The sequence below is a fragment of the Antedon mediterranea genome, chromosome 1 (genome assembly GCF_964355755.1).
Source record: "Antedon mediterranea chromosome 1, ecAntMedi1.1, whole genome shotgun sequence".
In the NCBI taxonomy this organism is placed as follows: Eukaryota; Metazoa; Echinodermata; class Crinoidea; order Comatulida; family Antedonidae; genus Antedon; species Antedon mediterranea.
In genome coordinates, this window is record NC_092670.1 from 7819641 (window position 1) to 7837314 (window position 17674).

The window sequence follows — 17674 nt, forward strand, 5'->3', positions numbered from 1 at the left end:
GCGCAAACCGACCATTTGGTAGAAATGAACAGATTCAAACCAATGCCACCTATTTCAGCCAAACCAGTTTCCCCCTCAAATTCATCAGCAAATGGGGGAAAGATCTGGAGGAGGACATACAAACAATTGTAGGTATCTGGCTGCACACACAAATACGTTATCTTTGTATACTTAATTACATCGTTGCTCTATCCAAACAAATTATCTTTAAACTTTTGAAACAGTCAAATTAATTATTTTAAACTATTTTAATTTCCAATGCTAATTTTTCAATAACAAAATTATAAAAAAAGTCATGCAATATTTTATAGGAACAGTCAATTTTACTTACATTTATAATACGAAAGGCTATTTTTTAATTAACAAAAACGTTCCATGGTATAACGATTATTGACAGGCAGTTGAGGAGTAAACATCAAATTATTGTTGCTAGCTATTTTTTTAATTTAAGAGCGTGAACTTATCGTACAGTCGTGGGCGTAACTTAACTTTACAGATTTGTCGGTGGTAGGTACATACTAGTTTCCTTTACCACGGTCATTGATTGGTAATTAACATCAAAGCTTCTATTATTAATAATAATAATTACGACACTTGAGCTTATTTTAACCTTCGTCACAATCTTGGTGCCACTCGACATTTGAACTTATTTTAGCAATTTTCACGCTCTTCTTGGTGCCACTCGACAATTGAGCTTATTTTAGCCTTTGTCACAATCGTCTTGGTTTTTTTCCTTTTTTATTTATTTAACAACATATTCATTTCCTAACATATATTCATTTCGTAACATTTTCATTTCTTAACATTATTATTCATTACTTAGCATATTCAATTCTTAGCATATTCATTTCTAAAGATACTAATTTCATAAAGTATTCATTTATTAACCTTTTATAATATAATCATTTTACAACATATTCTTTTTAGAACGCTCATAACATTCATTACATAACAAATGCATTTCATAACATATTTATTTTATGTTATAAAATTAAAAAATAATAATACAGTTACAATCCTCCTGGTGGCGCTCGACACTTTAGCTTATTTATCTAGCTTATTTAGCAATTGTCACAATCTTCTTGGTGCCGCTCGACAATTGAGCTTATTTAGCAATTGTCACAATCTTCTTGGTGCCACCCGACAATTGAGCTTATTTAGCAATTGTCACAATCTTCTTGGTGCCACCCGACAATGGAACTTATTTTAGCAATTGTCAAAATCTTCTTGGTGCCACCCGAAATTTGAGCTTATTTTAGCAATTGTCACAACCTTCTTGGTGCCACCCGACACTAGAGCTTATTTTAGCAATTGTCACAATTTTCTTGGTGCCACTCGACAATTGAGCTTATTTTATCAATTGTCACAATCCTCCCGGTGCTACTCCACAATTGAGATTATTTTTGCAATTGTCACATCGTCTTGGTGCCACCCGACAATTGAGCTTATATAGCAATTGTCACAATATTCTTGGTGCCACACGACAATTGAGCTTATTTAGCAATTGTCACAATCTTCTTGGTGCCGCTCGACAATTGAGCTTATTTAGCAATTGTCACAATCTTCTTGGTGCCACCCGACAATTGAGCTTATTTAGCAATTGTCACAATCTTCTTGGTGCCACACGACAATTGAGCTTATTTAGCGATTGTCACAATCTTCTTGGTGCCACTCGACAATTGAGCTTATTTAGCAATTGTCAAAATCTTCTTGGTGCCACTCGACAATTGAGCTTATTTAGCGATTGTCACAATCTTCTTGGTGCCACCCGACAATTGAGCTTATTTTAGCAATTGTCACAATCTTCTTGGTGCCACACGACAATTGAGCTTATTTAGCAATTGTCACAATCTTCTTGGTGCCACTCGACAATTGAGCTTATATAGCAATTGTCACAATCTTCCTGGTGCCACTCGACAATTGAGCTTATATAGCAATTGTCACAATCTTCCTGGTGCTACTCCACAATTGAGCTTATATAGCAATTGTCACAATCTTCCTGGTGCTACTCCACAATTGAGCTTATTTAGCAATTGTCACAATCTTCCTGGTGCCACTCGACAATTGAGCTTATTTAGCAATTGTCACAATCTTCTTGGTGCCACTCGACAATTGAGCTTATTTTAGCAATTGTCACAATCTTCTTGGTGCCACCCGACAATTGACCTTATTTTAGCAATTGTCACAATCTTCCTGGTGCTACTCCACAATTGAGCTTATATAGCAATTGTCACAATCTTCTTGGTGCCACTCGACAATTGAGCTTATATAGCAATTGTCAGAATCTTCTTGGTGCCACCCGACAATTGAGCTCATTTAGCAATTGTCACACTCTTCTTTGTGCCACCCGACAATTGAGCTTATTTAGCAATTGTCACAATCTTCCTGGTGCCACTCGACAATTGAGCTTATATAGCAATTGTCACAATCTTCCTGGTGCCACTCGACAATTGAGCTTATATAGCAATTGTCACAATCTTCCTGGTGCTACTCCACAATTGAGCTTATATAGCAATTTTCACAATCTTCCTGGTGCTACTCCACAATTGAGCTTATTTAGCAATTGTCACAATCTTCCTGGTGCCACTCGACAATTGAGCTTATATAGCAATTGTCACAATCTTCCTGGTGCTACTCCACAATTGAGCTTATATAGCAATTGTCACAATCTTCCTGGTGCTACTCCACAATTGAGCTTATTTAGCAATTGTCACAATCTTCCTGGTGCCACTCCACAATTGAGCTTATTTAGCAATTGTCACAATCTTCTTGGTTTCATTCATTTCTTAGAATATTCCTTAAAATATTCCATTTCTCAACATAATCATTTCTTAACATATTCATTTATTAACATAATCATTTCCTAACATATATTCATTTCTTGACATTATCATTTCCTAACACATTCATCTCTTAACATTCATTTATTAACATAATCATTTCCTAACATATATTCATTTCTTGACATTATCATTTCCCAACACATTCATCTCTTAACATTCATTTCTTAACATAATCATTTCCTAACATATATTCATTTCTTAACATAATCATTTCTTAACATAATCATTTCCTAGCATATATTCATTTCTTAACATATTCATTTCTTAACATTATTATTCATTTTTAACATATTCATTTTTAACATATTCATTTTTAACATATTCTTAGCATATTCATTTCTTAACATAGTTTTTAACTTCATAATATTAAATTATTAACCATACATTTATTTTTAAATTAATACAGTACCACCCCGCCCAAAAATAGTGCTTATTTCAGCCGTTGTTTAAATCATATCGGTAACACCCGACAAAATCATAGAAGCCAAAAACACCTTGTACCAAAGTGTGGATCTAGTTGTACTTGGCACTGCAATCTTTGCTCTCACTTCATTCATTTCTCTTTAATAACACCTAAGCCTACAAATCAGACATTTAACAACTTGTCTGAAACACAAAGATAAAAGCAACTACTGTTTATATTGTCATCTGTTGTATTTAACTCCTGCTTGTATTTAAGAGTTTTACCTGTCGAACAAAAAAAAAAAGAAAAAAACAAAAATGTGCCTTTCTCATTTATTGCTTGGATTATTATTGTTTTACATTGATACGTATGTGTGTGCAAAAAGATACCTGTACAATCCTCCTGAAATTTTGAAAATTCATCAACTTTGGATATTTATACAAACTATTGAAATTTACTTATATATGGATCATGATTATATTTTTGTATGCCATTTTAATATTATAACTTAATATATATATATATATATATATATATATAACCTGAAAACAAATATCTCTGGAATTGTTATATTTTATTCTAATTAATCATGTTATAAATGTATCATTTGAAAATAAACATAGAAATCAATTATCTTTATTTGTCTAAAGTACATTTGTTATAAACTCGTAAATTTCGAATAATAATTATATGATTGGTGTATATAATTATTTTATAGTTTATATTTCTGAATTTCTATCTTAAATTTATATGTTTATATATGATATATTGTTTTATTTTTTTGTAATGTAATCTAAAAAAATGTTCAGTTCCTTCGGCTATATTAGCCATTTTTGTTATGTAATTGTTTATGTGAATAAAAGAACCAAAACATGTTTATAGACGAAATGTTTTTATTATTAAGGCCTAGCTCGTTTTTCAAACATCAGCAAACATTTTTTTTACTAAAAATATTGTTATTGTTATCGTTATCGTTATCGTTATCTTACGCATGCCAAAGAAAAACATGAGGAATAAGAAAATTTTAATTGTGTTATTTTTATTTTTTGTTTGTTTCATTTGGAAGGAGATAAATGCATTTAATTCTATAATCATCATTCAGTTCAATTGCTATATGTCCGAAAATGAACTATCGTATTCAATAACATATACATATAATACTAAAGCCTCTCTTATTGAAATTTGTTATCTATGTTAACATACACTGATCCTTCGTACCGTTTATAGATTACGTCATTCTATTAATTAATCATGCACTATTATAGACCTCATTATAATTTTGAGTAGGCCTATAAACACGTTTTTAGGTAAATGGGCTATCCTCGAAATTCTTATCTCTCAAAGTATACTCCAAGTATATCATGTAATGTGGTAAGGTGTTATTGTACAGCTAAATGTAACAGATTAATTTGAAGGATTTCTTTCTTAATACATCATCAGAACCCTTTTATTTCCTTGCCTGGCATACAATGTCTACCGCCATCTATTGGTAAATGATGACCCGTTATGGACGCTGAGTCATCTGAGGCAAGAAATGCTATTGTGGATGCAACTTCAGTGTCCTCTCCATGTCGTCCGAGTGGATGATGTCGAACACTCGCGGCTTGGGCCTTACAAAATAAAATATACAGGTTGTTAATGATTATCTGTTAGGAAAAATTGCGTTCTTCGCGCATTAAAATTGTATTGTAAAAAAGTGAAATGGTTTATACTTTATGTCTCTCATTTGACCACGATTTAAAATCTCGACATGTAGTAGTGTTGAGGCGGTTTTAAAGAAACATTATAAATACAGTTTGACCCTGCCTTGTAAAATGATTTAGGGTAGTTGTAGTTTTAACAATATGCAGCCACTTTTGTTGAATCCCCAAGTCTCCTTAATAGGGGTTTCTACTGTATTCTTATTTCATGAATGTGTTTTTTTAAATGTTAATAGTATTCACAAAACAAACACAATGGACGACATTCACTGAAGGGTAGCTAATCGTTCTTCGCGCATTAAAATTGCATTGTAAAGAAGTGAAATGGTTTATACTTTATGTCTCTCATTTGACCACGATTTAAAATCTCGACATGTAGTAGTGTTGAGGCGGTTTTAAAGAAACATTATAAATACAATTATATATAAAATTATATATAAAATTATATATAATTTTATATATAAAATTATATATAAAATTATAAGAGAAAAAAGGAAACAACTAAAGCTCAGAAAAGCGCAGGACGTGTGGAAAGATAGAAAATAAAGTGTTGTTTAGTTTGACTATTACAAGTATACATTTTCTAGTAATACTTTCATTTATTTAATTATAGCTGTACATTTTCAGATAGCTTGTTATATTAGGATAATCCTGAAACATCCATTACCATAACACAGTCTATTCTTGAACTTAACTTTTCTAATTACTAAATGACATAAAACACTTACCAATTCCCAATCCACTCCGTTTCTTTCAAACAAAGGTGTGTGAACGATACCAGGGCTAACAAAGAAATATTATGATAGAGTCATGTTATTATTAAAGTTATATTAGAAACTTTACATTTAGAGTAGGCCTAAATTGGTTATATTAAAGAACACCAGTTGTGAAACTTACCAAACAGAATTTACTCGAACTCCATGCGGTGCTAATTCTACAAAAAAAACCCCAAAAAACACGATGGTGAAACATTACTATAATATTTAACAAATAATAAATAATATATATATATACACGGTAAAACCTCTGTTGTGCGAAACTCCTACTTGGGGGACTTTTCTCATCTTCTTCGAATGAGGAAAACTAATGTTTGAGGAACACATGCATTTGAATTATGAATGCGTTTCATTCTAGGACTTAATGGAAAACTATATGAACTGAATTTTCTACACAACCTATATAAAGCTGCATTTATTTATTTATTTATTTTTATGATGATGATATGGGCCAGGTTTATATTTTAGGCCTAATTTGCACTTACCGACAGCTGAATTTGTTGTCAACTTATCAAGCATGTATTTTGATAAACTGTAGAAAAACACATCACCACTCTGAAAACAGAACAATGTAAATCGTTCAGAAGTAGCGCCTTTTCTGTATTTGTGAACAGTGTTCTGTATATGCTTTAGCATTCAAGAGAATGTTAACGAATTAATGCTGTGAGGTGGTAGCAAAACAATTAATTTCTCACTTACCGAAACTTTGCTTACAACACTTGAAACATTAACAATTGTTCCTAAAAATAAAAGAATATCAACGGAGTTAAAAATTATCTCTATATTCCTTTCAATATTTATTTGTTTGTAAAAGCTTTGTAACGTTTGACTAGGCCTATAGGGTTTTTTTTTCACAAAGCTGTAAATATACAATGGGACACCCATTGGAGGAAGCAACGCAAGCGTAACTTAAACTATGCAATTTGTTAAATCGCTTGCGTTTCGTCTACATTTTGGCGTTGCGTCTCTAATGGGAAACACTTGAAGGGTTTCCCGTAAACAAAGTAGATGACGTATGTTTTAACACTTTACGCGCTGACTCTTTTTTATATAGGTGTCCTCTTAATACTGAATGTACTGTAATTTAGAAACCTACCTTTAGTTTTGATGAGATGTGGTGATGCAAGTTGTGATAAATAGAACACCGCCCTCACATTGACATTCATGACTAGTTCATAATCATCCATTGTACTATTTTGAAAATCTTTAAGCACACAAACTCCGGCATTATTTACCTAAAAATAGTTAAAATAAAAGAAAATATTCAAATTGTATTGTTCTTTACGAAAATTCATATGCTTTTATCGTTCATACAACATTATTATCATATTTTATTTTATTAAAAAAGACGCAATGAATAAGTTAAACGGAAAAAAGTGGGGATCAGAGCTTTAGACTTTTTAGTCAAAATTAGAATGATTTTAGGGTAATTGATTAAAGGAGCGAATTAATGCTAACCGGCTAAGAGAAAGTTGTCTTTAGTTGGAGGGAGTTTCTAATAGCATTTTTGTCTGTAATAAGGGTTATTTCTATATCGGTTTGAAAGGGAAATTAAATAGCAGCATAACAAAAAACTTTAATTTTTATTCATTTTTATTCAACCTTATAGAGGGGACCCTAAACAGCGTATGCTAACAATCAAGGGGCCCTCGTAATGAGTTATACTAAAAATATTTGTTGTAACTTACCAAGACGTCAATTCGATTAAAACGTTTAATTGTGACGTCAACGATTCGCTCCAAATCAGAATCATTCGTCATCTCAGCGATTTGTAAAAGAACCTGTAGAATCAAATACAATATGTTATATTGTGTTTTAAATTGTATTGTATCTATGTTTTTAAGCTCAGGAAAACAAATTTCATATTTGTTATGGTATATGACAATGAATTGAATCTTGAATCTTGAATGTTTAAAACAAAAATATACACTTTGATGATCATCGGCCTTTAAAGTGATTTTAAATGTATTGTACTGTATTATTATTACTATTATAATAAGCATTTATTTTGTAGAACATTTAAGTATAATTCAGTTTTTACCAACTTACGTACACCATAACGGTAAGTTACTGAAACTAAAGCCTTTAATAATTGAGCCAATAGCCTTATTTGTTTTAACATGCATACGTACGTGAAACAAATAAAAAACTGAAAGTTCTACCTGATCTGAGTTTAGACCCCATTGCTGGCAATCTTTTCCTACGGCGTTCAGTCTCTCTTCGTTCCTTCCGACAAGGGACACAATGCATCCCAGGGAAGCAAAATGACGCGCTACGGCTGCCCCTATTCCAGAGCTAGCCCCTAATAATGTAATCAAATACAAATATGATTGACGCCTTGTTGATAACATCACGGTTGAGTGATCTCACACTGACAAGCTTATTATGGCCAAGTGTTAAGAAATTATGAACACATTCAATACTTATTTAGATAATCGGTACACAAAATCTCTACATAAAGAAATACATAATACAGATGTAGGCCTACTGTATATCAATTTGAATACTGATGATCGTTTAAAATCACATAAAAACAGTGAAAATGTAGGCTATCTTCGCTATACATATATCTAACGGTGTCCTTGATATGCTGCAGACTCCATTATGAGACACCGCTTGATGACGTTTCAAGGGGACACTTTTCCCTTGTTTAATGAGAAAGTGTCCCTTTAATATGAATATCTCAAATAATGGATTCTACTGTAATATTTATCACATAATTACGCCATTAATATTGTCGTGGAGTTTGATTGAAAAACATTCAAATCCGAGCTATGAAAACTATAGTCACCAGTTATCATTGTAACACAGCTAGGAGAAGCATTGACATCACGGACGAGGGCTTATGACCTAAATTACTATGTTTACACACAACTTATTCAAGCTACTATAATGTGTTTGAAAACTTACCAGTTATTAATGCTACCTTTCCTTTTAAAGATGTCATTTTTAAGCTGCCAAAAATTGCCTGGTAAAAATATCCGAACGAAAAACCACGCTGTAGAACGACTGGGATTGCGTTGAAAGCGATTTACTAGGCCTACCCGCATAATTTAATAATGTATTACCGACCAGCAATAGTTTCTGATGGATTTGCACATGAATCTAATTTACATTCTAAACCTGTTCAAAAATGTTTTTCTATCAAATAATATATAAATTAATTAATCAAACATCGTTTCCTTCTATTAATGTATTGATAATTCAAGGATATTTAGGCACAGTGGGACCCCTCTTTCCCCAAGGTGTAACATTTTCGTTATCCGAACGGAATCTAATGGATGTGTGTAAAATGTGTTTATAAGAACAAATCTCGATTCAAGGCACACTTTGCTTAGTCCCGAAGAGTGTCCTTTTAATAGGAATTCTACTGTATTTTATCAATAATGTAAAACATTTGTGTGTGTTTTTTTTAATACTGTACTTAAAAATTGAGAGCGACAGAGGGCGTGTTATTTCATATTTTAGCTCATATTGACAGATAAAGATAAGTAACTGTAGATTTTAGTATACAGCTATTGTGGAGTCACCATTAATTTTTCTGAAAATCTGTACTGTAGTGAGTATCTATTAAACTCTAAAAAACAAACAAAAAAACAAAACAAAATGCTATACTTCGGCAAAATTGTATTTTTCCACGCAATTTCTTTTTTCTTACAATTTCCGATATAAGCAAATTAGAACAAAACGTAATTTTGTATTGAACCCTCATTCATGTTCACGTGACACCACCCGCCACCTCATATTATGGTATCATTCGTTGCAATGAAAGAGTATAGCATAATAGGCCTACACATTTATTGGCTTATACACAACAACAGGACCAAATATTGCCTTAAAAATGTTTTAATGAAAGAACAATACCATGAACGTACACCTTTCTTGGCTTAGTTGCGATGAGTGGATTTCAGGCCGAAATGTTTGACTTTGACGATGCTGTGTAATGAAAAAAACAATAGGCCTTAAAACTTAGCCCACACCTTTTCCTGGCTTAGAATTTGCGGCGAGTAGGCTAAAACAGGCCGAAATGTGACTTTAAAAATGCTGTAATCAAAAAACAATAGACTTTTTGAAATACAACGAGCATTTGAAAGGTATTTAGGACGACTGAGTATAAAACACTTAATTAAATAAGGTGTTTGCTTTATTCTTAGCCTAACAAGGAAGCTACCTCTAGCCACGTGTGTGTAGATTTAAGCTGTGTAACATATTTACAGGAGTGATTATAATTACATTGTAGATAGTTCTGGATTTCAATGGCGACACGCTTTACCCTATTTACTTTTACCTGATAATCGCGCTCAGGTATTGTAGTCACATCCACGTGCCTGTAACTCCGATTCCATTGTCTTGCGTGGATCCGCAACACCCGTGTCTTAATCCCAGCTCATTCATGTTAATATTATTATATAATAGGACTTTTTGCAGGTTTCAAGTGCCCGGTTAGTAAAGTGGACAGAAGAGATTTAAAACTCAGACTTTTACTATTGCTATAAGTGTCTATTTCCGTTTAACAAAATAAAAATAAAAGGAGGCATACAAACATGCTATGAAAACTTGTTATCATATTCTATGTTATGCCGTTGTTTAAAACAGCATAGTGAGATACGGTAAGCGTATAATTATATACACTTTTTAACAATTATAAACAATTTTGTGAGGCCATTTTACACAGACGAGCGAAAAAAAAAACACGAAAAAATGAATTGAAACGAATAATCTGTTTATACATACATAGCTTTCTATTGTTTTCCGTTACCGCTCGTCTGTGAAAATTAGCCTTAATAATCAAAATGCAATATAAAATTCATAATTTAATAATCAAAGCATGGATGTTTCCAGGTTATAAAGTAGCCTACAGTACATCATTCGTTTACTTGTATAATGTTCTATTTATGTTTCATAGTATTTATTAATAGAAATATCACTTATTTTAACATTTTTGGAAGCCACAATGGGTTAATAATGATTAATAAAATATATATTTTAATTAATACAAAAATGTAACCGATACAATACCGTATACTTGCTGGGGTGGTTTTTTTTTCACTGTATTATTTTGATATGAAAATCAGTTTTTTAAATAAAACAAAAATCAAATCAACCTAGGTAAAACCTCTATTATGTATGTACCACCTCCTGAATCACTGGTGCCTGGATACGTAGCTATAGTGTGTAAAACATAATATATTTCTCCTTGTTCTTCACACAAAGGTTATCCCCTTGTCTCTATGATATTTTGATATACTGTAATATGGGATTATTAATATATAGCCCCGATTTTAAGAAGACTTCAGTTTATAAGGCTTGGCAGTAGTATTCAAACTTATACAAACGTTAATTTGAATTGTGTCCCCCTAAATAAGGTTGTACCAAAAAAAGTAGGTACCATGTATATAATTTTAAATAGTTGTTATTATGACGCTCGAATGTCGTCAATGCCATGTTTAGAGGTTATGGTAATTAACGTTTTTAATTGCATTTTAAAATGACAGATCTGTTATGAGTCTTAATTGCGGTATGCCTCTAAACAATATTCATTTTCTGTTGTAACATGTGTAGTAATTGTGATTGGCTAGTCCGCGTTGCTCTTAGTTATTTGCCTATGAAGTGCTATCCGTGGATAACGTGTTACGTCAACCAGAACAAAAATTCGCGAGTTATTGATTTTTTTTACACGATGAGAAAAATACTTTTAAATTTATTAATTTAATCGTTAACAATATTTTAAATTCAACCATGGTGGTGGCCTACAATATAACAGATAACATGAAATAAAATGATGATGGTTGTAATGATAATAATGATGATGATGATGATGAATTGATGGTTGTGATGATGATAATGATGATTGTGATGATGATAATGGTTGTGATGATGATGATGATGATTGTGTTGATGATGGTGATGATGATGATTGTGATGATTGTGATGATGATAATGGTTGTGATGAAGATGATGATGATGATGATGATGATTGTGTTGATGATGGCGATGATGATGATTGTGATGATTGTGATGATGATAATGATTGTGACGATAATAATGGTTGTGATGAAGATGATGATGATTGTGATGACGACGATGATGATGATTGTGATGACGACGATGATGATGATGATTGTGATGATGATGATGATGATGATGATGATGATTGTGATGATGATTGTGGTGATGATTGTGATGAAGATGCTTGTGATGATGATTGTGATGACGATGATGATGATTGTTTGTCATTTGATTGTTATATAAAGTTTGATAGTGTAGACAGAGCTTTATTAGAAAAGTATGATTTAATTGTAAAAAGTGAAAACCCTTATAATCAATAAAATCCATCGACAGGTGAGTAAATGTATCCATAACGATTTTGATATCAAATACAAATATTATCAAAGCAACCGCATGTATTTTTCTATTTCCAATCAAACAGGTAAATGTATTTAACATTAGTTAAGTAAACCCTTATTGTGTTGATTTATTTATAGATGATCGGATTGTATTATCATTTCCCATCCTATGAGTTATAAACCACAATATTTATTTTGATAACAAAATGAGCTAGAGTGTGGCGCAACCCACGTGTTATAAATGCTTTAATATTCGCAACTGTTTCAATGAATCAAAGTTGTTTATTGGAGTTGTGTTTATTTACCGTACTAATAATTTAATTTCATTTTGAATATTATTTTTATAATTGTTTTCCGACTTTCTGTTTGAAAATTAAGAGGTAAGCTTGGTTTTCAAGGAATATTTTAGATTTTATCTAAATGTATTTTAAGGATTGGAGAGACGTAGCCCTATGTTAGTTAACATATTTCTTTAAAACAATCCTTAAAAAATTGGAATATTGTTTTCACTTAGGCTACAAATAAACGGTTAAATTCAACGAAAAATCAATAGGCTGGTAGCCGATATGACTTTTTTCCTTTTAAATTACATTTTTTTTGCAGATGAATATTTATTCAACATACAAATTTTAAAATACATAGGTCTATATATTTCTTTAAAATGAAATATTATTTATTTTATTTTAATACACGATATTTTTAACGTATTTGTATTTTGTACAAAACTCAATAAAAAATTTAGATATATATATTTTTTTCATTTACCATACATTTTTGCTCCATTCGTCTATGAAATAATAGAGCATTTTTGTATACATTTGTATAAATCCAGTATTTTCTTTTTGTGGGTTTGTCATCACATTTATTTCAATTCTCTGTATATAATTTTCTTTCATTTATTTTTATGTTCAATATATTATTATAAATATTCTTACAAAGTTAAAAGTAGTTAAATATATATGCATATTTACATAATAAGATGATTGATTTCAATATAAAATCATATTTCCTAAATGTTGACATAGTAGATGTTTATGCATGAGTATTCACACAATCGAGAGATAATAGTTTAACGCTAGGTTGATCATTATAGGTTTGGAAGTGGTCCGTGTGATATCTTCCCACGAGTCGTGTATAGAAAACTCCAATGAACAACAAGAAGAAACCAATTGTAACAGTAACATCTAACGGAAGTGTATTATTAGGTCAATTCAAGACTATTCGTTCATGATTGATATAAGTAATCTATTAGGATTCACTATCCAAAAATAATTGAGCTTGTAAATTGAAATTTACCTCTTTTTAAAGCTCTGTCCACACTATCAATCTACTTTGAAAAAAGTGTGATGTGTCGGACACATCACACTTTCACATCACCGGCCAAACCAGAGGCCAAACCAGAGGTGTCATTCAACATAAATGTTATGTGCGAGAGTACCATTTCCGGCCATCTAGGGTGTAAATTACCAAAAATCGCTTCGCCACAACCCCAACCATGGTGGGGCTGTGACTCAAGTACTTAGTGTCGGAATGCCCCCCCCCCCCCCGGGCCAAGCGTGACGCTTGATGTGAATCCTGGGGAGAACACTGTGTCCAAATATGGTAGTAATATGACACATCATGGGCACATCACATTTTGTTGTCACATAAAATTTTACAGTGTATACAAAGCTTAAGACCGAGTTTTCCAGTTTGTTTGTGTTTGCATTACATTTTTATTTATTCACTTTGACTAAAAATAAGATCAAAAAAGTAAAGTTGTTATAAGTGATTTTTATTGATACTTTATTGAAACTACAAAATAGCCTGATTTTATTAATCTTTATTTTTTATGTTTTTGGAGGACAATACCTTACCAATCTTATGGAATCGTCTGCTATTTAAGAAACATCGTGCCTGGATCTTCTAAGACAATCAATTATAAGGATTGGTATTTCCCGGGTTCCAAAGCTTACTGCTGTTTAAATAATAAAGCTCCATAAAGCCTACAAAGTGCTATATCTATTGTGTTTTATTCCTTGAATTGTACAGAATAAGCAGTTTGTACGTATTTGTCAGATCCCTATTATTTTGATTTTCACAGAGCTTGGAAAAAAATATAAAGAAGTTTGATCACGGCCTTTGTTCACTAATTACGAGACAATAACGTATTAATGCGATAGACACGTTTGCACTACAATTTGTAAAGAAACAGTTAAGCAGTTTGCTAAAATGTCTAAGATAAGAGAAGCTGCAGAGTAAAGGCCCATTCATAGACAACGATATAATATAAATATTCATTTTTTAACATAAAACCAAAAATATATATAGTTTACATCCTACTATAGAATACCATTTTACTGTCTTTTATGAAAATAATGTTTTCACACGTAATGATTGGTAAGAGCAATAATATCGTGACGATACCACGTTTTTCTGTTTATCATGTCGTCATTTGATAGGAGGTTAAATAATATATTATGAGACACAGCATAAATGGTTATCAAGATTAAATTGTAAAACTTACCTTTAAATGTGAAACTACAGCAGCTATCCGTTTAACTTCATTCAGTCCAATGTTACCGTATCAATTCTGTTCACATTGTTCCTGCGAATAAATATTTTACGGAAAATGCATAAAAATCATCATTTTCCTTGGTGTTACAAATTGAAATTATTTAACGTACCAATGAATGTTTACCCTGTTTTTTCCATACATTTAGTAAGTTTGTAGGTGTGGTTCACACAAATTAGATATCGCTTTAAAATGGTCGTGTAGCTTTGAAGGAACTCTGTTGAATATATCGTTGGTAATGGTGCTGCTGATTGTCAAAAACTAATCTAAATCGCGAGACATTAAGACATTAAATACAAACAAGAACATGTGAATTTAATTTAACTGAATACTTTATTATTTTTTCATATATATATATATATGGAAGCTTTGTGTGAAGTTGTCAAAATTACATAAAATAAACATTTTGTTTAAAACTATGTTCGTAATTTAAATACATTATAACATTGGTATTATACTTGTAAAAAAACAATAACACGAAAACGGCATTAATACCAGGTACTATAAAAAACAAAACTTTATAACAAAATAATTGGTTTTTTTTCTGATTGTCTATATAACGATAATACAAAAAACATATAAAAACAATAACAATTTATGTATATTCAAATGTTATATATGTCAAAGGTTTCTTAAGCAAAACATTCTTAAATAAATTCATGGTAGTTTTACCAACAGTTTAAAACAATATTCCCCAACAGAAGAAAGTCATATTAAGAGTTTTTAGAAAAAGTATGCAGAGATCGTAAAACAATTTATGGTAAGGTTACCAACAGTTAAAAAATGTCTCCCAACAAAAGTCACATGAAATAAGTCAATCGTCATTCAAAAAAAGTTTAAATATATGTTTTAAATTCTAAATTCTGCAACATTACATGTTACTTGTCATTTGCAAATAGGCGAATACCACTCATAATAATATTATTGTATTATTTCGTTCTATAGAGACTAAGTACGATAAACAAGGCACAATCAATGTAAACGTCACTTACTACAGATTACATCAGTTAATGAAGCCAATATAAATAAGTACATACAAAATAGAGTTTAAGATAACCTAATACCAGGTTACCACTAGTTCTTTTTCATCCGTTTAAAATATTGCATCGACAAAAAATTCGTTAAACATTTAATACATTTATACATTACTATAAGTGTTCTTTAGTAGTTCGTCACATTAAATTGCACATAATTAGGAGTTTGTTCATCATAGTTTATCATGATGTTGATGTAGATGCTGGAACGATGCCGTATTTCTTAAATTGTGAAAAATGACTTGTTACTTTCTTCAACTTGCAATCTGAGACTTCTTTTCCGTTCAGTACATCTGTCATGAATTCAATATAGATCATAGCGAGTCTCAGTGTTTCGATTCTGGAAAGTCGTTTTTCGTAGGCGAAAGTTGGGACGAATTTGCGGAGTTCATCAAAGGCTTCGTTCAAGCTGAACATGCGTTTTCTTTCACGGACATTTGCTGCTTTTCGTTGGGCTTGCGTCGGAACTCTTCTTCGTGTTTTCACCTTAGTAGGTGTCGTCTGCTGCTGTTGTTTATAAAAGTCTAGGCCCATTTGATAGTTGTTATTTCCTTGATAGAAATTACAAAACTGATCTACACCACTAAAAGCCATGTCAGCTACACTACCAGAAGGAACCATACATGACGGTTCTTGCCATTGTTGCTGCATGCCTACATGTGGTCCGTTCTGAAGGACGGTTCCGTTTTGAAAATTGTGCCCATCATGCACTTGATGGTGTCCGGGTAACCCGTTGTAAACAGGCATTTGTTGAGGAGATGTTATCAACTCTCTTGGAGGTGAAAGCATGCAACTTGAATCGTAAGCAAAGTTACACGCCGATGATGTAGTGCAGGGTGCCGATGTTTGAAACATGTTCCCCATGTCTGTATAAGTTTGCGGTGGGCTAAGTTCTAGGCCCATTGAATCAGACTCTGATAACGGTGGGCTAAGTAGAAGTGCATCTTCGTCGTTGCTAACCATATTCATCAGCTCATGTAGGCTGTGGTTCTGCTGAGCCATCATCATTGCAGGCTATTAGTTTGTAATTGGACGTGTGAAGTATTCTGCAACAGATTTCCTTCTGCTGCTTCGTCGCACTCTACGATTACTACTACTCCATCGGCACGTGTGGCCTTATATACCTTTCCAATTCTCCTAAACAACTAGGGGGTTTAATTTAATTTACTTTAGATTCTGAATTTAGCATACTTAATTAAGCTTAAGCATGTAAAAGAATGGTAGCCTGCGCATGACAAAGCGTGCTCCATTCAAGTCAGCTGATGTGATCGTCGAATAGGACCTCTCACAGGTGTTGTCGCTCGTGCCGTCCAAGTGAAAACATTTCAACAAACGCTATGATTGGTCCGATGTCATACTTCAATGAACGTCAATTGGAGTAGGTGGGCGTTCCGTAGGCCCACGAGAACAACAGAGTTTTGAAAGAGTAGGCCTACACGGGTGCCTCGCGTGGCTCGGACCCTTCTTAATGACTAAAGAACTTTTAAGAAGGATATTGGCTTTGATAAATGAATGTCTTGTATTGGAGTTACCCTTTAAAGTAGAACTATTTATCCCCCAACACATTAATCCATACAACCTTGTAGAGGATGTGATTTTCATTGATAATATAATATATTAGAAACCAGTAGTATAGCCCTATTATACCTGTTGGTATAATAGGGGTTTTACAATGGCATTTGTCTCGAGTAAGTCGAGAATTGATTTGATAGCGTTTGATTAGCCAGAGTAATAATATGTGATTCTTCGGACAAACACAAAAGACATTGAAGACGATTTTTACATAATTTGTTGACTTTATACCTAATGCACTATTTTGTACAAATATGATACAATAGAAAGTGTGAAACTGCATAGCCTAACTCAACAACACCTAAAATGGGTTAAAACTAAAATTTATTTGAATCAATGAAAAACGTACGTTAGGACTATAAACTTTCGAAAAAAATTAAGATAGACAAAATAAATTGTGTTGACTTATTCTTATTTGTTTAAAAGTTACTAATCAGTAACCAGT

At 32.2% G+C, this 17674-nt stretch overlaps 2 protein-coding genes across 2 annotated transcripts; both read right to left on the reverse strand.

Moving 5' to 3' along the window:
• Positions 1–3809: 3809 nt before the first annotated feature.
• LOC140055246 (3-oxoacyl-[acyl-carrier-protein] reductase FabG-like) lies at positions 3810–8762 on the reverse strand. Its single transcript, XM_072100532.1, has 9 exons — positions 8633–8762; positions 7885–8024; positions 7411–7503; positions 6819–6957; positions 6422–6462; positions 6208–6277; positions 5844–5880; positions 5675–5729; positions 3810–4856 (listed from the first exon to the last, which is right to left on the reverse strand). Exons 1-9 carry the CDS (start codon positions 8667–8669, stop codon positions 4683–4685), a joined length of 786 nt encoding a protein of 261 aa, XP_071956633.1. The 5' UTR covers positions 8670–8762; the 3' UTR covers positions 3810–4682.
• A 6351-nt stretch (positions 8763–15113) lies between these two features.
• On the reverse strand, positions 15114–16739 carry LOC140055236 (uncharacterized). The gene has a single exon (XM_072100521.1). The coding sequence runs from the start codon at positions 16663–16665 to the stop codon at positions 15841–15843; it is 825 nt and encodes a 274-aa protein (XP_071956622.1). The 5' UTR covers positions 16666–16739; the 3' UTR covers positions 15114–15840.
• Positions 16740–17674: the final 935 nt, after the last annotated feature.

What these genes read in the sequence shown, in the direction of transcription:
- LOC140055246 (XM_072100532.1), bottom strand. Translation starts at nt 8,669, where the DNA reads ATGACATCTTTAAAAGGAAAGGTAGCATTAATAACTG. An exon ending in AAAGGTAGCATTAATAACTG is followed by an intron (nt 8,025 to 8,632) that starts GTAAGTTTTCAA and finishes TTACATTATTAG; the next exon opens with GGGCTAGCTCTGGAATAGGG. An exon ending in GGGGTCTAAACTCAGATCAG is followed by an intron (nt 7,504 to 7,884) that starts GTAGAACTTTCA and finishes TTGATTCTACAG; the next exon opens with GTTCTTTTACAAATCGCTGA.
- LOC140055236 (XM_072100521.1), bottom strand. Translation starts at nt 16,665, where the DNA reads ATGATGATGGCTCAGCAGAACCACAGCCTACATGAGCTGATGAATATG.